Consider the following 24,288-nt stretch of genomic DNA (forward strand, 5'->3'; position numbering starts at 1 on the left):
ATCTCGTGAATTTAGCAGCGATATGATATGATGTTGCACAGCGAAACCTACTGATTTCAACAGTACAACTACAGTATAGACGTCGAGATATTATTATTGTTGGATAAGGTACAGTTTATTTGAGTACGTTATTGTTTACAGATGTGGGTAGCATGTGACAACATTCGGAACGACCGGAAACCAAACTGCTGTGAAGTATTTCCTGTATTTTTAGGAGTATTGATTACAGCGTTTAGAATGTGTTAAATGAAAAGCCATGAAAGAGTTAAGGAGGAGAAAAGGCGTGTTTAGATATATATTGAATGTACAATGTCTGTATCCTCTGATATGCGTAACAATGGACATTGAAACGTGGAGAGCCGGCCCGCAGGGAGGAGCCAGCAGAGGATATATAAACAGCGCGACCTGAGGGGTTCAGCCTCTTTCTCCGCTTGCCAGAGCCAGAGACACAGCTGCTTTTCTGTCGAACAATATCCTGTTTGTAACATTACCACGCTTTTTATTAATTAAAGTACCAATTTGAAACAATCTCAGAGACTCAATTTAGTCTCCTTTTTAAGCTTTTCTCCTGGGCGAGAGAATAACCAACACAGATAACAATTGGGACTAGCTGACGTGATTTTCGTTGGACCGGGAGAGACTATACAGGCGGCTGTTGGCCGGAACCGCTGGCAATCGTTCAACACACAGAGAGCTCAAACAATTCGGTAAGAAGAAGCCTGTTAAGTCAAATTCTTCAATAGTTTATGCAGGACAATCTTAGGACTGTGTGTTGGACTGCTGCTTCCGGTTCCTGAAAATAGCTGGGCAATTCATGTTAAAACAACCAAATTTATAACAACAACAATCATATAACACGAGGCGTTGCTTTGTCACAAGCAGGGTGAGTTCAAATTACTTATTTTTCTTATATTTAACCCTGCATGCTATTCGTTTGTCTGTTATTACATGTCGGCAAAAGGCTAATCGCTCCAATAAGTGTTTTTTGTTACGTTTTAAGTTAACGTGAATTGTTTGAGGCTGTTTAGCAGTCGGGACTGCTTGAGACAAAGAACACAATCACAGTGGAAGCTGAGAATATTGGAGTGAGTGTTTGTGTTAAAGACAGTGTGAGGCTGTTTTTCTTTTTTAAAAGTCCTTTGTGTGATGAGGGCAATCATTTCAAAAAGTGTTTCTTGTTACGTTTTAATTTAACGTGAATGGTTTTAGGCCATTAAACAGTGGGGACTGTTTGAGACAAGAACACAGTTGAGTGAGTGTTTTAATTACAGTGTGAGGCTTTCTTTTTAAAAAAAAGTCCTTTTCTGGGAAAGGCCTGAAAAGTTTTGAAGCTTTCAGTGGTTGTTTTTTCTGTTTTCAAACAGACATTGCGTGTGGATTACGACGAGAAGTGTGACATTTGTGCGTTAGATAGACGATATTCTGTTGATTGTGTTTGATTAGCGTCTTACTTTGTCCCATTATAGCGTGTTTAAACAGAGGAGATAACCATACTGGCTCTTAAAGTCAAAACATTACATACATGGGTTGAGGGCTATGACATAAGGGTATGAGGCCCATTTATAAATTGTAAATTAAATACAAATGTTATTTTAAACTGCAGTGTTGTTTTGTGTTGAATTTTAAACTCCGCTGTGAGAGCCACTAGGTGTTTTCAAATCCTTTTGTTCTTCAGGTCAAAGGTTGGAAAATCAGTTGCCATCTTGTCTTGCCCGCATGTTTACAATGAACCACATGGCAGTCGCCATTTCGTGAATTGCTAATTGAAAGTACTCCGTTTGTTTTTACCCAGTCCTATTCACATGACGCTAGGCACTCCATCTTGAGAAGGACAAATCATATTTCTTTGCAGAGTTGGAACTATAAAATAGACAGGTTATCTTACCGTGGGAAGTTTGGTATTTGTAGAGATCTGATTTTGGAAGTTTCTTTTCTGCTTGCATAGATACCGAAGCTAATAAAAACAAGAAAGTGGCAAGGCAAATGGCAGCTACATCAGGGATGGCCATATAACCAGAGAAGGCAGGTCAGACACCTAAAACAATTCAAGCTCAGGAGGTGCCAGAGATTCAGGTGCAGAATCAACAAAGAGGGGGAGGAGGTTTCCGAGGAAGACAAAGTGGCAGAGGAGGAGGGCGTTTCCAAGGAGGTAATCGATCAACAGGAGAAGGTTTCCAAGGTGAAAGATGCTCCATATGTGGTCAGTTCTCACATTGGGCCAGATATTGTCCGCAATATAGGATGCTGCAAGTACCAGAATATCTTCCCACACAATTTCGGCAACAGCAAACACCTGCATATCCTCCTACCCAAGTACAGCCGCAAGCTCAGGCATACACTCCCATACAGCATCAACAAAAGGGACAATCGGGAGGAGAGCCACGATCAAGACGAAGAACAGATGAAGGCTGCTACAAATGTGGTCAGCTGACACATTGGTCCAGAGAGTGTCCGCAGAACATTGCACCAAACAACGGCCCTCCATGCAGTTACCCCGGGGAGGTTTCCATGATGACAACGGAGGCAGGGGGTCCCAGAGATGTCAAAGACGAATGAGGAAGCTCAGAGGGCCAGACCACCAGGTGATGCATCTTCAGCACAAGGGTATTTTGAAAACCAGCTACATTGAGCCATATCTGTCACCACAGGAGGGAGAGATTGAATGTTATTTAAAAGATAGTGAGTAGAATATTGCATTTACACATAAAGCATAAAACATAGTAGAACATTTAGCAGACTATTTTTGTAATTATGAGAAGGAAAGAGATTACGAGTGATGTGGTTCCCCTACACAGAAAACTATTGTGTCCACACAGCTAGTGAGGTCAAGACGATGGGTTTCCACCCAAAAATATGAAGACGGAAACCTAGTACTCGCCCAAGACGGAGGATCCTTACCTCCTGTTTACACCGACTGCAGTTCAAGGGGCGGCGATACACCTGACGTGGAGCTGTTGAGACCTAAAAAACAGAAACTCGATTCTGCTGTGGTGAAGTCTGGCTACAAAGGGAGGTGTCCGATAGGGTCGCTTGTCTCAAACCAGTGAAGAAGTCAACAAGAACCCAGCAGAACTAGAGAGTGACTGTTAGCGGGAGAACACAACATTCTCCAGCCAGTACATAGATGGACCCCGTCAGAAGACCGGGGCTGTGTTTAAAGGGGAACTTCATTTATTGTTAGTGGAAGTGTCGTTTTTTAGTCAAATAATTATGTGATTTATGGAGTCAGATTACATTTTTCTCATAAACAACATTTTATAATCGGTCTGAAGTATCTTTTTTAAGGCAATGAGCTGCAGATTAAATAACATAACACTGATTGAGAGCTTGGATGAAGAAGTTGTAGGGTTTTTACAACAGTTTAAAGAATCAGTTTTTATTTATTTATTCTTGAGTAACTTTACTGATTTGTTATGAAGTGCGTAAGGCAATATCTCATTTTGAGTGAGGGGCACCAGCCCTTCATGCATGTCACCCTCGGTGAGAATAGTTCGTATTTTCTCTCTAGTTTAGAGAAATATTATTTTATGATATCTTTGTTCAGCAGTATCAAACAATCCTCTAATCCTAGAATTAATGAGACGCATTAGCGACACCAAGGGTATTGTTTTTCGTAGCAACAATGATGCATAATACCAGGACAAAAGCCATTATTGCAACAAGTAAACAATTTTTTGTGCTAATGGCAGATTTTAGTGAATATGTTTTTATACCATCAGAAAGCCATACATCATACGATATTTTGTGTACACCTTATGGGTACACGGAGAAGTTATATTTATTTGATGCAACGTTATGGGTTTTACGTGTCCTGTTCAGAATAGGGTAATCATTGCAATATTGATTGAGCATGTTATGCTCAAAGGAGGGAGTGTCATGATTATACAGATATGTTGATTTCAGTGACGTTGTAGTTAATAAATAATAACATGTAGTTAATAATAGGTCTCATAACGACGAAAGGTATGCCGAAGCTTGGGCATCCTCCAAGGAGGGAGTGGTCCAGTTTTAGATATTAGACGAATAAAAGTGATGAATATGTCAGAACTAATATTATCCAAGTTTTGTCTACACATGCTAGGAAAGCTACAGAGATACCAGACGAGATACCAGAAGAGACTCCTGTTCGGCCAGGTGAATGGGTGAGGGTGAAAGTTCACAAAAGACAGTGAGCTGATCCCGGTGGATGGAACAGTGAGAAGTTGTAATGAACTTCACACGCGCTCCGGTTTAAAAGGTAAAGAAAAAGGAGCAAATTGACACCACCTCACACATTGTCACCCTTCACTGGCAACTTCCAGAACATTATTGGGAGTTAGGACTGATTTGGCAGAGCTGGAACAAAATAATAAATATAAATAAGATAAAGATAGAAACAGCTCAAAAGACAAATTGTCTATAGATTTTTATAGATTGTACACTAAAGTGAAAACCTATTTTTTGTTTTACATCTGAAAAAGAGTCCAATTTTTGTATACGTTATCATAGTACTCATTATTTAAATTCTGTAACTGACACAACCATGGATAAAATAGAGATGATGTCAAGAACAAAGCCAAACCAATTGTGGGGTCCCCTAGGGATAAGAGTCAGAATAGCATTGTTGATTGTGCTCATTACACTTGGCACCTTTTTTGGTTGGATGGGGAGTACAATATCAAGTAAGACATGGATCCATTAGTTCACTCATAGATAATGCTCACATCACTAACAAAACTCCAGCTGTGTTTCAGAGAGTTTCATTTATCCCCAGAGCCAAAAGATCAGCTGAGCAACAAGAGGAGGAGTTAGAAATACTCTGTCCCAAAGGTGAGGCGGTTACAATCAAGATGATTCACCCCCCATATATGCAGTTCTTGTATCAAATGATGAGATGGGTTTAAGTGATTGGGATATGTAAGTGATGGGGATTTACAGATTAGGGGAATCTCCAAATACACTGGATCCATGTTTTAGTCTGTACCAGAAACACCCCCTGTTAAGTTTATGGACAACCGACCGGTGACCTGAGCACAATTATTGAAAATGATTACAGTAGAAACAGGCTACTAACCCACAAGTACAGCTTTGTACAGATGTAGCACTCCAGATCAGACTCAAATGGGTGTGTCCCAGTCAAAAGCCCAGCGGATGCCAGTGGCTGGGGGTGTTGCCAAATTGCTAGAGGGCGTTGCCCAATTGCCCCATTTGTTCAATGACAGGATTTAACCATGAGATGGAGCTTCATTCACAAAATACACAAAGACAACTGGGTGTTGTAGAACTTAGTCTGTTTCAATGTTTGCAGCTCTGCAGTTGTGTTTGCTGAATACTGTAGCATTTAATCACTTATTTGTTACTGTATGGTTTTCACAAGCTACTATAATGAAAAAACATCAATATTTTAGATCAAATAAAGTATATAGTTTGTTTTATGCAGTATATTTCTTGTAATATTGTTGGGGTGTTTTTACACAGTACAGTAGATTGAAGTAAATCAACTTATACATTAAGATAAGATAAGATGGACCTTTATTAATCCCGTGGGGAAATTCAGTAGTTCAAACAGCAACAGGGTGAGAGTGAAAAACAGGACAGCACAGATTCACACAGATTAATAAAATCAAAAATAAGATGAGCGATAAAAATAATAATAATGAGAAACTATGAAATAAGAAATGAATAAAACTAAAATGTAATTATCATATATCATAATGTATTGTATTATTAAGTAATATCATACATTAACTTATTAAGCCCGAAGGTCCCCACCGACAGGGAACCCTGGTTTTTTTTTTCACAACACTGTGTCTCAGGGCATCTTAATATTTAAAAACCTATTAATGTGTTATACCAGATTAACGAGAAGAATCTCAGCCAACTGACAATACGAACCATTTTTACAGAAACAAAACACAAGTCCCACAAGAAGCGTTAGCATTAGCCCTTAGCTAAAACGGGCAGATGCTACTTCCGGTGCTAACTAGCAAAAACGATATTTAAAACTTTATATTTTCTGCACAAACTACATATCATCTGAAAGCTGATACTCCACATATTATTGTTGTTATAAGTATCATCACTGTAGGCAGGGTTGGGAGGGTTACTTTGTAAATGTAATCAGTTACTGATTACTGATTACATGGCTCTGAAAGTAATCCGAATACAGTTACAGTTACGTGTCTTTAAAAAGTAACGGATTAGTTTTGGATTACTTTCTTTTTCCATCACAGATGGGTATGTTTTGGTGAACAGGAGACACAAAAAGCAAAAGGAAACTGAACGTGTTTTACTGTTTTAATGGCTTATCAAGAGCACAACTGAAACATAACATCTGAAACGATGTAACAACATAATAAACTTTTTGGGGATGCAGCTTGGGATGTGAGGAGTGAGGGACACGGCTTAGAACGGGCGTGTCGCCTTCTGTCCTGCCAGTGTTGGCAGGACATTAATTAAAATGTCGAACTCGGACTTCATTTTAAGGACATTTCGGCCAGGGGTTTAGAGCTATATTTGTTTAAGCACCGGATTGGCAAAACAGGAGAGTGTGTGCACCAGTCTGCCTTGATCTATGTATTCATATCCGTGACACTCACAGTATTTGCTGCCCACAGCTGTTTTATAGAAGGAAAACCTCCTTCACTTCATGACATCTCTGCAGCGCCAGGAGGCAGCGGGAGGGTTAACTCAGCCTCTGAGAAGACGAGCTCGCAGTGCCTTTCACGCACCGCCTTTCACGCACCGCCTTTCACGCACCGCCTTCGCTGTGTTTACCTTCAGAAATAATCATTAGTAAGGCTAAAGAGCGACCGCAGGCTGATGTCTTTTAACCACCCACACGCGATTTAAATGCAGACTTTTGTTCCTCCATGTTTCGTTGTTATTGTTTCACTGAGCGAGCGGACCCGCGATTTTTTTTCAAACGCTTTTTTGGCCCATCTGCGGCGGTAATAGGTTTTGTGCGCTGTGATGATTCGGCTGTACCTTTAGTAATGAATATTAAATATTGTGAGGAAATCTTTCCACCAATAAGTAATCCAAAATGTATTCACTTCAGGTTTACGAAAGTAACTGTAATCAGATTACTCGTTTTTCAAATGTAACGCGAGCTGAATACAGTTACTTGATTTTTGTATTCTGATTACGTAACGCCGTTACATGTATTCCGTTACAACCCAACCCTGACTGTAGGACACAAACTCACTGAGCTAGCAGCCAGAACAGAGAAGAAGAAAAACAACAGTTTTCAAAACCATAACAATAATTATGTCTTGCTGTTTTGTGATCAAAGCTCTTGTTCAAGGGAATAAAAACGCTGTTTAAGGTTAATCCTATGTCTCTTAGTCACTTTAGAATTGTTCCTTATAATCTATCATTACATTCATGGCAGCAGAGTAGGTACAAAGTTTCGCAGTCCCGAGCTAATGTTGTTTTACGTGCTGTTTACGCAAACCTCTCTACTTGACGTAAGTGTTTAGCGGGACTTACTAACTGTCACTCGATTCTATTGGCTCTAACGGTTCAGAAAAGGTGTCAATCACCCAAATCGACCAATGGGTTCCAAAGATATGATCCTGCGTAGTATAAACTACACCCGCTCCGGCTCCATTACGCATTACGCAGCCAGAAGGGAGAGCTTCACCACAGAGCAGGTGCTAGAGATGCTAGCTGACGATAGCTATGATCATACCAGTCCCAGGGGGAGTTTAGGCTCCAGGGTACAAGGATAGCATAGGGGCGCCCAGGGGAGGCCTAGATGTTGCATTAATTCCATGTCCTAAAATACCGATTGATCACGACGGCCTCTTCTAGAGAACATATTACTTTCATACCTTATATGGTATGAAAGGAGGGAGGGTACATTTCTCATGAGGAGACAGTTACAAATGCTAATAGAACAGGACGATCCACCCCCATATACAGATGTTGATGAAAATGATGGTTTAGTTCGAATGATGTTAAATGATATGGATGTTCAGAGATGAGGTTGTTCAATGAATGTCCAGCCGATGTGATTCTTTAAATGATATCATGTGAAGAAGTGAGCAAAATAAAATGCTAAAATGGAGTGAATCCATTTCAATTTAATTATACTATTACAAGATAGTGTATTTTATTTCAATTTACTCTATACTATTCCAAGATAATGTATTTTTATTTTGTATTATTACTCTACTATTCAAAGATAGTGTATTTTTATTATTACATTACACTGGTCCAAGATAGTTTATTTCATTTTTATTATTTTTCACTGTTCTATATGGTAGATTTCATGTATTTTAGAATCATTACTATTCTAAAATGGGTCGTTTATTTTCACTTTGTAAAAACAACACTGAGCGTGGTATGAGAACGGTTTCTGTGAAAGGAGGGAGGAAGAAATGTTCTGATACCAAGCCATTGCTGCTATTTTGAAGAACCATATTGAATGTTAACACTAGAAGTTATGCACAAGGGAAAACTATTATGTTTGAACACAGTCAAAGTATTTTTGTATTTTTGTAAAGTTGAGGATATTCGAACCATTCTATTTTGATTGTATGTTTTTGATATGAGTTATGTACTATGCAGAGTTCAGATGAAGAACTCCCTTTTAGGTGTGTAAGGAGGGACTGTCAGAAATTAAAATCAATGTTTTGATAGCATATTGCACCTTAAACATACCGTCAGTTTTAAATGCTGTTTTATACTGAAAAACCAGAAGTTATTGTGCACAACCATTTGTTAAGCTTTTATTCTGAAAATCCTTCATCTCCGGTTAGCATGAGGCTAATATACCATTTACTATAGAGATGAATTTAGCAGCGATATGATATGATGTTGCACAGCGAAACCTACTGATTTCAACACTACAACTATAGACGTCGAGATATTATTATTGTTGTATAAGGTACAGTTTATTTGAGTACGTTATTGTTTACAGATGTGGGTAGCATGTGACAACATTCGGAACGACCGGAAACCAAACTGCTGTGAAGTATTTCCTGTATTTTTAGGAGTATTGATTACAGCGTTTAGAATGTGTTAAATGAAAAGTCATGAAAGAGTTAAGGAGGAGAAAAGGCGTGTTTAGATATAGTGAATGTACAATGTCTGTATCCTCTGATATGCGTAACAATGGACATTGAAACGTGGAGAGCCAACCCAGTCTCACAAAAAAACGTGTAATAACTACGTTGGTCCACAACGTAGGACGTAGTATTTCTACAAAAACGCCTCTGAAATTGTAAGATCCCTACGTTTTTTTTCACCATTCATTTCAATGGCTGGCGTCTATGTCATGTGATCTTCACATTTATCCCTGCAGAAAAAAAAAAACATGGCCGAACTTCGTTTTATTCTCGGTGTAAAATGCCTATTTAAAGTTACTTTGGCCATTAAAATGCGTTTTGATGTCATTTGATGCGAGAAATATGAGTTGTTATTTCAGATTATGATCTTTAGTTTGCTAGTTATTACGAAGATTACTTCAGGAAATGGTGTCTATACAACGTTTTCATTGTTACCAAGGTGGTTGCTAGGGACGCTGCTATCGATATTATTTCTGTTATGTTGTGTAACTGTTTAATGATGTTATCTTTATTGCTACCCCCTTCCCCGTCAAAGTATAGTGTTGGTCCACAGCGCAAACGTATTAGTTTAACAAAATCCGCATCTAAAATGGTGCAGAAACGTTATTTTCCCCTGTGCAATTCCAGTCTCACATCTCACAGCACATCGTCATTAACAAATACCGGAAACAGACCGAAAACACTTTATTCCGAGTGTGCTTGCTTTTCTCTTTGAAAGTCATCACATAACGGCATTGTAATACACGGTACGGCTGCATTATTATTAGATATTAATAGGATCCCTATAAAGTATATTCATTACTCGTTATTCTCTACTAATAGTTAAGTAAAGACTGTATATAATGACTATTTTGCACATCCCTTTCAAGATTTTCTAAGGTTTATTGACATATCATATAGGCCTACACAACTATGGTGTAGTTATGCAATGAATGAAAAACTTGGGTCGCAGGTTCCTCAACAGTGCATTACAAGACATCTATCAATATTTGTGCATACCTCCAGCAATGTTAACTATGTTGAAGCACTTATTTTAACTGATATTATACATATGTATTATACTCTTATAAGATGTATGTAGATAGTATAATAAATGTGCAGAATATGACAATTTAATGGTGGAGGTACACATATTGAAAGATGTCTTGTGATGCACTGTTGAGGAACCTGTGACCAAAGTGTTTCATCTCCGACCTTGTCAGGTATTGAACAATCAATAAATAAAGAACACAGAATTATTAAATATAAAACACAGAATTTGTGTGATTATACTAAATGATTTATCACATATTTTTACCAGCGACTGCACCCCCATCCACACCTCCAACTCCATAGTAAAATGTGCAGACGACACCACAGTAGTCAGTCTTATTACAGACAATAAGGAGACAGCCTACAGGCTCGAGGTGGAACATCTGACTGACTGGTGTAAGGAACACAACCTTGTCCTTAACACCTCCAAAACTAAGGAGCTCATTGTTGATTTCAGGAGGACAAAAAAGGAAGTCCATCTCCCCCTCCACATCCATGGAGAAGCAGTGGAGAGCGTGGAAGACATACGGTTCCTTGGAGTCAACATCTCTAATAAATTAACATGGACCTCAAACACCTCAAACCTGGTGAAAAAGGCACAGCAGAGACTGTTTTTCCTGAGGAAACTAAGACAGGCCAGGCTTCCACAAAAACTGCTGGTAAACTTATATCGGTCGACCATTGAAAGCACCCTGTCCAGCTGCATAACTGTGTGGTACACCAGCTGCACAGCCGCAGAGCGGAAGGATCTGCAACGGGTGGTGAAGGCTGCTCAGCGCATCGTTGGGACTGAGCTGCCCAACCTTGATAACATCTACAAAAGTCGACTGCAGAAGAAAGCCAGCAGTATCATCAGAGACATCACACACCCCGGCCACTCACTGTTCGAACCGCTGCCATCCGGCAGACGGTTCAGGTCAATAAAAGCACGCACCAACAGACTGAAGAACAGCTTCTTTCCCAGAGCTGTGGCCTCCATCACTCCCATCCCTGTCCAACCACAAAACGCACTATAACATGCACACATACAAACACACTACTTCCCATCAAAGACTGCAGCCTAAAATACCATGTTATTTATTTGTATATTTATTAAGTATCAACTGATATTTTTTTTTAGTAACTATTTATATTTAAACATTGTAGCTTTATATATTTTAACATTCTGGTAAAGTGCATATGATGACCCTGATTATTATTGCTACTGTCTCTGCTTTATCACTGTTTTTATGGTGTTCTTATTTATGTTATGTATTGCATTGAAAGATGCCAACTGAATTTCGTTGCACTGATGTGTGATGGCAATAAAGATATATTCTATTCTAATCTATTCTATTTACAAATAAACACCACTGCATATGTACAACTGTTATAAAAAGGTTCGATGAAAAAACTAGGAATTAAATAAGATGGCTAGAGTCACCAAAAATGTATCCTTAGGTGCTTTTATTAACACCAACATGCTTTAAAAACACAAAGTAACAAGGATTGTACAGGAAGAAATCAAAACCCTCCTATATACATACAGGTCGAGGACACATAACTGGTACCTCTCTGCTCTACAGCCACAGTCAGACTCCCCCAAAACACTTGTGGCCAGGGTTTTATACATGTTAAGCCCCTCCCCATAGGATAATCCACTATTTATACCCCTAACCAATGTCATTCTAATCTACAAACACACCACATCAAAATAGGTCAACATATTATCTCTTTGACCACAGAAGCCCCAAACAATAACATTGTTATACTTGCAAGAAAAGTGCCACCCGCGCCCATGCACTACATGGTATGCTCCAATTGCGCACAGGTGTTCCCACTGATTGCGCCTCTACCTAAGGCCGCTTCTTTCTGTGGCTCTGTTTGGCCTTCACAACCTTGAAGGAGAGGGTAAGCAGGTTACTTGCAAAAAGACTTCCAATGAATTAGTTTTGAACAAACAATGACTTGGGTTTTATTTTATCAAATGTGTGTAACCCTCAGTGCGCCTTTTACCATGCCCCTATGCCAACTGTGATGAAGGCTTCTTCTTCACAACAACTATACACATGCTGATGTAACGCAAATGTTTCCAACTTGGGATCAATAAAGTATATCTTATCTTAAGCTGATCGATGGCTACTGCCATATTTGCACAATGTGCCTCTGAACCTTGACAAGTGCATGTTTCAGGCTCATCAATGAACAACAGGAGGGGTCACAGACATAAGACCAGCTGTTAAATAGAGCTCTTCTGACCTTAGCTGTCGTGTGGGTATATATTAATGCTGCCCATTATGGGCACAAGCAATTTTCACCCATTTATTAATGATATGTTTTAAATTTGAGTGTTTCCTGTCCCCTAAACCTCCAGGGATGTACACAGTTGAATACTGGCAACTTCTTATTATGGGAAATACGAAAACGTCTTTTAAAACTACAACTCCCAGTAGAGACGTGCCATAGATAGAGAACATGTTGCGAAACAGAATAGCCAGCATGTGTAGTTCTGGGGACGGGGTGGGGGACGCGGTGGACCCGTTCAAATCCAGTTTTGGACAGTCTGCCGTGGTTCCATCCCATTTCAAGTGCTGTTCGACGCTCTGCACACTCTCCAATCACAGAGCTTGAGGACTATCACGGGGTTTGTCAAGCGAAGCGGAGAGAATACTTACTTCCGGGTGTAATATTCTGTAAAGAAAATGAGCTGCTCCGACCCTCGGTCCTGACGGACTCCAACTTGTGTTTATTAATCAAACAAATAAATAAACACAAGGATAATTATGTGTTATTGTTGAGTAAATGGAGAATTGCACAGGGGAAAATAACGTATCTATTGTGGTGATCGACATTATTCACCCACGGATCTATGGGTTAGGGTATTGTTCTGCACGGACATTTTAGTGAGCCGGACTTCCTGTCTCCGCCGGTCTTCGCTTCCCGGGCATGAAGCTGTTTACATGTGTTTTGAGATGCTAAATAAAAGTCTAGCTTGTACCTTTGATACCCCGCCTCCGACTCCCATCTCTCGGCACCACACTATGCCACAATTTTAGATGCGGATTTTGTTAAACTAATACGTTTGCACTGTGGACCAACACTATACATTGACGGGGAAGGGGGTAGCAATAAAGATAACACCATTTTACACAACATAACAGAAATAATATCGATAGCAGCGTCCCTAGCAACCACCTTGGTAACAATGAAAATGTTGTATAGACACAATTTCTTGAAGTAATCTTCGTAATAACTTACAAACTAAAGATCATGTACATCCACTGCACACATATTCTGAAATAACAACTCATATTTCTCGCATCAAATGACATCAAAGGGCATTTTAATCGCCAAACTAACCTTAAAATAGGCATTTTCCACCGAGAATAAAACGAATGTAGGCCATGTTTTTTTTTTTCTGCAGGGAGAAATGTGAAGATCACGTGACATAGACGCCAGCCATTGAAATGAATGGTGAAAAAAAACGTAGAATCTTACAATTTCAGAGGCGTTTTTGTAGAAATAATACGTCCTACGTTGTGGACCAACGTAGTTATTACACGTTTTTTTATGAGACTGGGTTGGGAGAGCCGGCCTGCAGGGAGGAGCCAGCAGAGGATATATAAACAGCGCGACCTGAGGGGTTCGGCCTCTTTCTCCGCTTGCCAGAGCCAGAGACACAGCTGCTTTTCTGTCGAACAATATCCTGTTTGTAACATTACCACGCTTTTTACTAATTAAAGTACCAATTTGAAACAATCTCAGAGACTCCATTTAGTCTCCTTTTTAAGCTTCTCTCCTGGACGCGAGAATAACCAACACAGATAACAGTTGTCACTGCTGTCTAGCAGGCTGATCCAGATTGTAAAAATAATAGTCTACGTTATCTAAAGGAGAGGATGAGAAACTGTGTGTGTGTGTGTGTGTGTGTGTGTGTGTGTGTGTGTGTGTGTGTGTGTGTGTGTGTGTGTGTGTGTGTGTGTGTGTGTGTGTGTGTGTGTGTGTGTGTGTGCGTGTGCGTGCGTGCGTGCGTGCGTTGCGTGCGTGGCAGGGGGGTAGATGAAAGTGGACTGGTGCTTAGAGACACTGAGTCACTCCCGATGCAGGCTCACAAACAACTGGATAAAAATAGCAGAAGCAGGCATAGGAAGACAGACAGACAGCGAGATGAAGAGAGACAGGTGGACAGACAGGGAGGCGGGCAGGCTCATCAGGAAGACTGACGAACAGGCGAGACAGACAGGTTGGCAGGAAATCAATCGGATTAAACCAAGGGAGCTCACTCAGAGGGGAGATCATGGAGGAGGGGAGCAATGGGAAGAATGTAAATATTGAGGAAGAGCGTGAAAGAGAGAGATCATTGGAGATGAGAGAAGATTCGCCGTCCTGTTATCTGCGGGTCAAATTTGACCAGTTTCTATATATTTTTATGTCATCAACCAGAGGTTAAAGGAGCCCTATTCTTCTCATTTTCAGGTTCATATTTATGTTTTGTGTCTCTACTGTGACATGTCTCCATGCTTTAATGTTTGAAAATCTCTTTATTTTTCTCATACTGCCTGTGCTGCAGCACCTCTTTTCACCCTCTGTCTGAAACAATATAAACTTTATTTATATAGCACCTTTCATGCAAGATGCAGCCCAAACTGCTTTACAGATACAAAATAAAGATAGACGAACATCATTAAAAACAAGTTATAAACAAACAGAAAGTGTTATATCACAGAACCATAAAACAATAGAACATGAACAGTGATTCAACAAAAATTACCCCAAATTAAAAAGATATGTCTTCAATGTACTTTTAAAAACTCCAATGGAGTTTGCTGTTCTAAGATCCAGATGTCTTGTGTCATACTTTCGGTACTCCTAAAAGAAATGCATTGGAGGATGTGAGTGTCCTTAAGGTTCTTTGCAAGAAAAATGAAAGATAATTTCCTCTGATTTGAACTAAAGTTAAAATAATAGATTGTTTTGCCTTTTTTGCCAACAAAATAAGATTTGATTTGGCTTTTAATGGAGGTCTATTGACCATTAATGCCAAAACAAAAGCTTGTAGTAATGATTGAGAATGAAGTTGACAAATAATGTAATAGAGGTTGGATAATCAAAAGGAAAACATCCTGCAAAAGAATATAAACATTACTCAACTGCAGTGCTCTGATGCAGGAAAAAAGGGAAAGAATAATTTATTCTGGATTTATTTTCCATTATCGTGTTTGTGTAATAACCTCTCTAAGTAAACACCACCTGACTATTCAACAGGTTATATCTATTCAGACTCCAACTCTGCATTAGTCACCTCTTATTTCTCTTCTAGCACCATTCAGATAAGTTGTTGTGTGGAGAATGAGCAAGAAAATGATGAATACTATAGAGTATTGTGAAGGGCACGCTGAACAATAGGAAATCTACACACATGCAGCCAAATGTTATTTAAAGTGGACCTCATGCTATTTGAATAATATATTGTAGGGTCATACCTATATAAAACATGTCTGTGAAGTTTTTTTTTCAAAATACCAAACAGATCATGCATTTTAGCCATGCCTCATTTCACTCTATTTGCTGTATTCCAGCCCTGTTTTTGCAAGGGCTGATTCTGTGGCAAATGAGCTGCAGCTGACCACGCCCCCCTGCAAAGGAGGGGGGCGAGGCACGAGTGTCATGTTACCATGCTGTTGTCATGCCACGGCAACCTCTCATTCCCCTGATAGGCGGAGCGTTATCGCCCACTATTCCGGGCTGACGTCGGGTCGGATGGAATCTGTATCCGCTCGTTGTAGCCCCGTTGGAAGTTGGAAGTTGGACGTTGACGCTATTTTTGTTGGGCCAAAATGTTGTACTTCAATTCCCAAGTCAGCCATGTGATGCCATTGGGCCCAAAAATATTTGTTCCCATTGACTTACATTGGGAAAGCCACGTCTGTAAATCATCTGACATTTTTTATTTAGGGAAACCAACTTCATAGATGGAACATTTGAATAGTCCTAATCTAAATCATAAGGGTCTAGAAATCTTGAAAATAGCTGAATTTTGAATTATTTAACCTCTTGAGCGAGCCAAGACCGGCCGCCACGGAGCAGATTGAAGGTGGGGCTTAAGGAAAACGTGAGTGTGCATGCTCTATAGGCCCTGTGGATGCGGAATATTGCAGGAAGATCTAGGAAAGATCCGGGCATTTTGGTCTCAGGCCAAGGAGTCAGGCCGTTTTGGCTTCATACTCCATTCAACGCAACACAACTACTTGATACGTTTAAGGCAACAAAAGTGCTGGGTTCGTCTTAGGAAGAGGCTGTGGATCTCGCTAAAAAAGACATTAGTTACATAAAAAAGAATGTTGTAGTTACTATATCTGAGCCTGTAAGACACTTACCTGGGCGTAGGCTGTAGAGTCATTCAGCGCTCTCTGCAGGGCGTGGCTCAGTCCTTTAGAGAGATTCTGTTTCAGAATCAGATCCAGGCAGTTCCTACGCAGCTCAATGGAGAGAACTGTGGAGGAAGAAATTACAAAAGAAATGTAAGCTTTATACGTGTTGATATTTTGCGTGTTCATATTCTGTGACAAATCTTACATCGACAATAGGGAATCAGGAGCTTGTCTGTTGGTTAAATGTTGCAATTTTGCATCTATTGCCAACCTTAGTGAAGTCGTTAGTACAGTAGTATCAACCCATCTCTCTGTGTAATAAAGTGAACAATCTCCAGCCTCATATTATAGAAGTGTTTATGTCCGAGGAAGATCTGCCCCTTGCTTTGATTTTAATGAATTTGCATGTAATTACATCTATATAATAGGTAGCTGCTTTGTGCCTTCGCTTCTGAAATCCCTGTATATATCATTGCTTTAAATAACATTTTCCATCAAAATTACACCAGCATGCCCTTACATACTGTAACGTTAAGAATATTGTAGGTAAAAACTACCTGCCCTAGCTTTAGATTTTAGGCATTCATCTAACAAATATTTAACTGATTTGTATTGCATCACAAGTCTAGTGTTCTACTTGCTGTTTATCATAGACACCTACCTGTTCTGACCCAGTATTTCTCCGTCACGTTGCATGGAAGTGGACTTTCTTCTGGACTGGTGCTGGACGGGGGTTCAGTGGTCGTGGTTGGAGGCGGCGTGGTCTCGATTGGGATGAACACAGTGGTGGTGGGAACCTCTGTGGTTGTGGTTGTAGTTGTAATGGTAATAGTAGACGTTGTAGTGGCGACAGTAGTAGTAGGTGCAGGAGTAGTGGTCGTGGTTGGAGGAGGGGTGTTGGTAGTAGTGGTGGCGGTGGTAGTAGTTGGAGCGACCGTTGTTGAAGTAGTAGTAGTGGTGGTGGGGGGGGCAGGTGTGGTTGTCCTTGTGGTTGTAGGCTCGGTTGTAGTCACTGTGGTGGGTTTGAGGCTTGTGGTTTGCTGCGTGGTTGTAGTGGCGGTTGTATTTGGTGATTCTGTTGGTGCGCTCCCAGTGGTTGGCGCCATTGTCGTCATCACCTCAGCGGTGGTCACAGTAATAGTGGTCGTTGAGGGCGTCGTCATGGTTACTGTGGTCAGCTGGAGGCTCTTGTTGGTCACAGTGTCCTGGCTGGTGGTTTCAGTCTGTGCCCTTGGTGTTTGTGCTGTGGTGGATGACGGTAGAGTTGAGGTGGTGGTTGTTGGTGGTAGAGATGTGGTTATGATGCTAGTTGATGTGGTCGTCAGCCGTGAGGTGTTTCGGGTGTGCGCTGGAATGGTGGTGTTCCACTGGTGGGTGGAGAAGGGGCTGGTGATGTTGGAAGGAAGTGTGACGTCGTGGTCGCCCACTGTGGACAGCAGCGACTCAGGGACGGTGGGGAGATCCCAGGCTGGACGGCTGCTCACGGACTCCTCTGCAGGAAAGAAAATTAGGGTTCATTTTTTGTTCCCAAAAAAGGTAAGAAGTAAAACGCTAATGTTAGGGTTAGGTTTAGAAAAAAAAGTGTGATTTAGTCTCTTTTAGAGACTTGTTAGCAGCCCTTTATATGACAAATAGAAGCTTCAGCCATTCACGAGTGAGGTATTTACTGACGTATAGAATGACGCACTGCGTGCTAATAGAACCATCCTTCGGGCAGCAGAGCGGAAATGGTGGAAATCCAAACACCATGACGACCTCCTGACCTATCAGGCTCTCCTCTCCTCTTTCTCTGCTTCGATCTCTCAGGCAAAAAGCGCTTTCTTTCAAGATAAGATCCAATCTTCCTATTCCAATCCCAAAAAACTATTTCCATCTTCTCCACCCTCTTGGACCCTCCCAAAGCCCCTTCCCCCTCCTCCCTTCTGTCAAGCGACGTTGTTAACCACTTTTGAAAAAAAGGTTGATGATATTCGCTCTTCTTTTTCTGACTCACCTCTACTCACCGCTGGGTCACCAGACCCTCCCTTCACCCACACACTAACCTCCTTCTCCCCTCTCTCTCCAAGTGAGGTTCTTACCCTCATTACCTCTGCCCGCCCTACCACCTGTCCTCTGGACCCTATCCCTTCCAACCTCCTTCAAACTATCGCTCCTGATATTCTACCGTTTCTCACCCATTTCATCAACACTTCTCTAACTTCTGGTCACTTTCCAAACAGTCTCAAGGAGGCAAGAGTAAACCCTCTCCTAAAGAAGCCCACTCTCAACCCGTCTGATGTTATAAACTACAGGCCTGTCTCTCTCCTCCCGTTCCTGTCTAAAACACTTGAACGCACTGAACAACTTGAACAACACTTGAACAACTCTCCTGTTATCTCCATCAGAACAACCTTCTGGTTTCAAGGCAGGTCACTCCACAGAAACTGCCCTCCTTGCTGTCACTGAGGAACTGCACACGGCTAAAGCAGCCTCCCTCTCTGTCATCATCCTTTTGGACCCGTCTGCTGCATTCGACACGGTGGATCATCAGATCCTCCTTCGCACTCTCCAAGAACTTGGAGTTTCAGGCTCTGCACTTTCCCTCATCACCTCATACCTCAAAGACCGCACCTACAGGGTTACTTGGAGAGGGTCGGAGTCCGACCCTTGTCAATTAACTACAGGGGTCCCTCAGGGCTCTGTCCTTGGTCCCCTCCTCTTCTCCTTGTACACAAAACTCGCTCGGATCAGTCATTAGCCCGCATGTTTTTTCATACCACTGCTACGCTGACGACACCCAATTAATTCTGTCCTTACCCCGCTCAGAGACCCAGGTCGTCGCACGCATCTCTGCTTGTCTAGCTGACATCTCTCAGTGGATGTCCGCTCATCATCTCAAGCTCAACCTTGACAAGACTGAACTGCTTTTCCTTCCGGGAAAAGATTGTCCCACTCTTGACCTAACAATCAACATCGGCACCTCTATTGTTTCCCCGACTCAGACTGCAAGGAATCTGGGTGTGACCCTAGATAACAACCTGTCCTTCACTGCAAACATCGCTGCTACAACCCGCTGCTGCAGATACACGCTTTACAACATCAGGAGGATGCGTCCCCAGCTGACCCAGAAAGCGACGCAGGTTCTGGTCCAGGCTCTCGTCACCTCACGCCTAGACTACTGCAACTCCCTCCTGGCTGGTCTACCTGCATGTGCCATCCGACCTCTGCAGCTCATCCAGAATGCAGCGGCTCGTCTGGTCTTCAACCTTCCTAAATTCTCCCACACCACGCCGCTCCTCCGCTCCCTTCACTGGCTTCCGGTAACTGCTAGAATCCACTTCAAGACAATGGTACTTGCGTACCATGCTGCGAATGGATCTGGCCCTTCCTACATCCAGGACATGGTTAAACCGTACACCCCAGCACGTGCACTCCGCTCTGCATCAGCCAAACGACTCGCTGCACCCGCACTGCGAGGGAGACCCAAGTTCCCATCAGCAAAAACACGTGGGTTTGCTATCCTGGCTCCAAAATGGTGGAATGAGCTCCCCATTGAAATCCGGACAGCAGACACCTTCCGGCGCAGACTGAACACTCATCTCTTTCGACTCCACTTTGAGCGATAGAACTATTAACAAAGCACTTATATACTAATAAAGGACTGGCTTATCTAAAGCCAGTTGAGTAGCACTTGAAATGTTTTAGCTCTATGAAACCTGATGTACTTATACAGTATGATTCTGTTTTCTTCAAGTTTGTATTTTGTTGGTCGAACACACTTATTGTAAGTCGCTTTGGATAAAAGCGTCAGCTAAATGCAATGTAATGTAATATCTTAGGCTTGTGTTAATCACTGACCTTATTTAAGGCATCTAACCAAAAAGGTGTTTGAAAACATTTTAATTTGAGATGAGTGAACCGGAAGTGGTAAAATGCTAACTAATTTCCAGGTTTAAGGACTCATTCCTGCACCACTCTATTGCTATCCAAATCCTTTAACTTAGATAACATAACTGAATCACAGTGTCATGATAGCGCTCATAGAGGAGTCTAACAATGAAGACGGTATAATAGCAGTATTTTATATTTCCTAAATTTAACAAACTTCTTTACCCTTTTCCCATCCCTAAATGGCTTCATCTGTCGTCAATTATAATTAATAGGATAAAATGTGCAGCTGTTGTCCTTTTTTATAGAAAACAGAAATCCAATTTGTATTAAGTAAACCATTTATTGTCAGGGGTTATTTTATTCAATCCAAATCATCTCTTATAATACAGTGAAATGTTGATATGAGGTGTAAAGAAGGATGGGGAGAACAAGAGGGAGGCAATCAATCCTTTAGAGAGAGATTTGCATTCCCTCTTATCCCCCCCCCATCACCAAATGAGGACCAATGCTTTGTGACTGTGATATGGATCCATGTGATAGGAAATACTAGAAAATGGCTTAAGAGCATTTCTGCGTTTGGAAGTTAAAATGATGTGTTGAAGAATTACCTTGCTGATGATGGCGAAACAGGAAGTGGGGAGACACGGAGGATGGGACAGGACATGGTGGTGATGCTGATGATGCTGCTGATGATGATGATGATGATGATGATGATGATGATGATGATGATGATGATGGGGACAATATGAAAAGGGTGATGACAACATGATGATGATGATGATGATGATGATGATGATGATGATGATGATGATGATGGCGATGGGATGATGGTTATGATGATAGAAATGCTGGAAATTGCATTGTGTTGACATTTATTACAGATGATAATTAATGAAAAATAACTATTATAAAACATTTTGAAAAAAATAGACTGACTGCTTGTTAGGCTCCGCCCACTCCATGTCATTTTGTTGTGACACTTTCAAGCTTTCCATTCTTGTAATATATTGCATATCCAATCCTAGTCTAAGGACCAGTGGATCAAGCTAACAGAGACCCTCTGTTGCCAAGAGTCTACAGACTTAGCTGGTGACGTTCAGGGCTGTTTTCTTTCTTCTAGCTTTTTGGGGGGCCCTATGCAAGATGCTGTTTGGGGGCCCTAGTTTTTACAGTTTGTTAACTACAATGGTGGGATTCCGAAGCCTTTAAGATGATCTGTGGAGATGCATCAATCTGTTACACTTTAAGAGGAAAACAGGCTAATTTCACGAAAACCAAGCAATTGAAACTTACAAAAAATGATATTAAAAAGGTTACAATAAGGGTCCTCCATGTCAATAAATGCAAGAGATGCAGCATTTTCTTAACAATGTATAATTTACATTTTTCATCTTTCTCAGACGTCAATCATTGGGTGACAACATGATTTGGACTTTATTACCCCAAAAACACAAGCCACAGCTTTGCTATCATTGCAGTTTAGTTGTGTTTATATCCTACATTTGATTTTTAAGCATATAATGCTCCACCACGCAGGAGGGGGCTTGGCTGTCTACAAATAAAGATGACTCCTTTTAATTATCCCCAAATATATTGAGGCTGAACCTGAACTTTCTGCCCTGATGACGTTTACAATGGAAATGCCATGAAAATGTGTTTTAGTTTATAAATCATAGCCAAGTTATTATTTCAATATGATGGGTAAGCTATTTGTTGGCTAATATGATGACTTTTGCCAGAAGATGTTATCAGCTTTAAACGGGTAAGAGTAAAGGGTCAAATAATGTTATGCTAAAAGACTGAGACTAAAGCTACATGCTACCAGGTGATGGTCAACATTCTAACTTAAATGTCGACCTTTATTGTTCTTGCATATTTCTTGGCTTTGGAAGTAACATTAGTTTACTGATTTAAGTAGCACGCTAATTAGCAGAGAATGCTTTAATGCTAACCACTGCTTGATCCATCACTTACGATGTTGCTATGTTTTTTTGGGGTTTATAAAGGCTGAGAAATAAACAAGACCCTCCAAAATCTTTAAATTAAAAGTAAAGCTTTGTCTAAAGCCCTATGCACATTTGTATCAGTAAGTGAAGAAATCAGATCTTGACAGGCCTGGTATTGTTAAACAAAGATTGCTGCATGTGATAAGGCTTAAGCAAATGATTAATGACAATGTAAAGTTGAGATGACAGAACAACCGCGCACTGTACCTGAAGTGGAGCTGCTGTTGCTGCTGGAGGAGTTGCTGTTGACAACAACCAGAGAGACGTTCTCTGATCTTGCCGTCTCACTCTCTGTGTTGCTGGCTGCAGAGGAGGAGGATGGCAAAGAGGATGTTTTTGTTGCAGATGAGGAGGAGGAGGAGGAAGAGGAGGACGAGGAGGCCTTGGATGGGGATGAAGAGGAGCTTCTGGACCAAGCCGCTTTAGACAGCAGTCCTAAAGGTTTTCCCAGCACTGGTGTCTCTGCCAGAATGGAAGGGGCTGCCTGCTCTCTCTGGCCCTCTCCACGTGTCTGCAGGCTCTGTGGCCCCACAAAAGCTGCAGGGTTCCTGGGCATCATTGACAGACCACCCCCCTTAGCATCCGTGGGACTCCATTCAGCCCCAACTTCAGTCAAGGTTCCTGTCATAATTCTAGCCCCAGCGAAAACGTTGCCGTCTGTCCCAACACGGACTCCTGCTTCTGTCTCAGTCCAAAGTGCTGCTCCGGCCTCAGAAAACACTTTACCCTCATCCTTCACAGCTTTGTCTTTAGCCCCGGCTCTGACTCCAGACCAGGGGATGGGGACTGCGGGGTCCAGAGGCCGGACAGCCCGTCTCACTTTCTCATGGTGAGCTCCGTCAGCTGTAAAGGAAACATGAGGGATAGGGAGGTGGAGGAAGGAACATCAGAGTTAGTGTTTCATTTGGGCAGCAGGAACATTGTGAGCACTCCTTGAATCCTTTGTCCTACCGGTGTTCATTTCATAAACTAAAACTTTAGGTACCAAGTGTAAGGTCTCTGTATTTTTCATGTTTATTGTGTCCTATTTTTCAGTCATTGTCCGTGGGTGTGTTCACGAGAGCTTTGGCGGTGATGGTACAGTTATACCAGACTGCTTTCATCTGTTCTTTTATTCGTGCCATTGAAAGATAGTGGAGGTTAGCCCGGGAGTGACATGTTCTTTTGACCACACTTACACTCACATAAAGAACATAATAATTAGGTAAGTGGTACAAATGGTCTTTGAGCCCATTTTGCGGAGGTATAAAGGGTAAAGGCACACAAGGAGTGGAACGGATTCTTGCGCGTCACGTTTCTCCTTCATAGATATTTTTAGACTTTAGACGCTATCAAAACTGTTGGCATAGTCATTTATCTATTGACACATTAAATAAGAGTAATATACTTAAGTTAAAGTTAACAATGAAAGCAACTGGCTTAGTTAAAGGAAATGTTGGCTAGACTAGATTGATTTAAATGTTCAATAGAATCTGATGAATAAACAAGAAGACAATGTTGACCGTTTCCATGAGGAAACGAGTCAAACAGTTGATGTTTTCTTTGAGTAAGATAAGATAAAAAAGATCAAATGGCCTGACAGAAAAAAACACAATACAGGATGAAGTTGACTAAATATGATAAAAACAAACAAAGATATTTGCCACGGGGCTAGTTAGAACTCTTTAATCGTGCATGCATACAATAACTTCAATTGTAGTTATTTCCTATCTTATCTAACATTTGATCTTCAATTCACACAAAACCCACATGCATACACACACACACACACACACACACACACACACACACACACACACACACACACACACACACACACAGCTGGAGCCTTCGAATCATCAGTCCTCATAATGTGCCCGCACAACTGTTCAAGGGCCAGGAGATTTAAAACTGCTCTGCTCACACACACTCACCATGAGAGCATACACACTCTCAAATGCTTAAATATGCATATTATTTCTCTTTCTCTCATCCGCC

At 41.2% G+C, this 24,288-nt stretch overlaps 1 protein-coding gene across 4 annotated transcripts in view; it reads right to left on the minus strand.

The window, feature by feature from the left end:
• The window catches only part of kiaa1549la (KIAA1549-like a), a 187,394-nt gene that overhangs the window by 96,263 nt on the left and 66,843 nt on the right, over positions 1–24,288 (minus strand). For all 4 annotated transcript variants that reach the window (XM_034085732.2, XM_034085730.2, XM_034085731.2 and 1 more), the window contains exons 2-4: positions 22,519–23,154; positions 17,097–17,927; positions 16,442–16,557 (exon numbers count right to left, since the gene is read on the minus strand). In XM_034085732.2, coding sequence (XP_033941623.1) covers positions 16,442–16,557; positions 17,097–17,927; positions 22,519–23,154 — 1,583 coding nt within the window. The remainder of the gene's footprint in view (positions 1–16,441; positions 16,558–17,096; positions 17,928–22,518; positions 23,155–24,288) is intronic.

The sequence above is a fragment of the Pseudochaenichthys georgianus genome, chromosome 6 (assembly GCF_902827115.2).
Source record: "Pseudochaenichthys georgianus chromosome 6, fPseGeo1.2, whole genome shotgun sequence".
In the NCBI taxonomy this organism is placed as follows: domain Eukaryota; kingdom Metazoa; phylum Chordata; class Actinopteri; order Perciformes; family Channichthyidae; genus Pseudochaenichthys; species Pseudochaenichthys georgianus.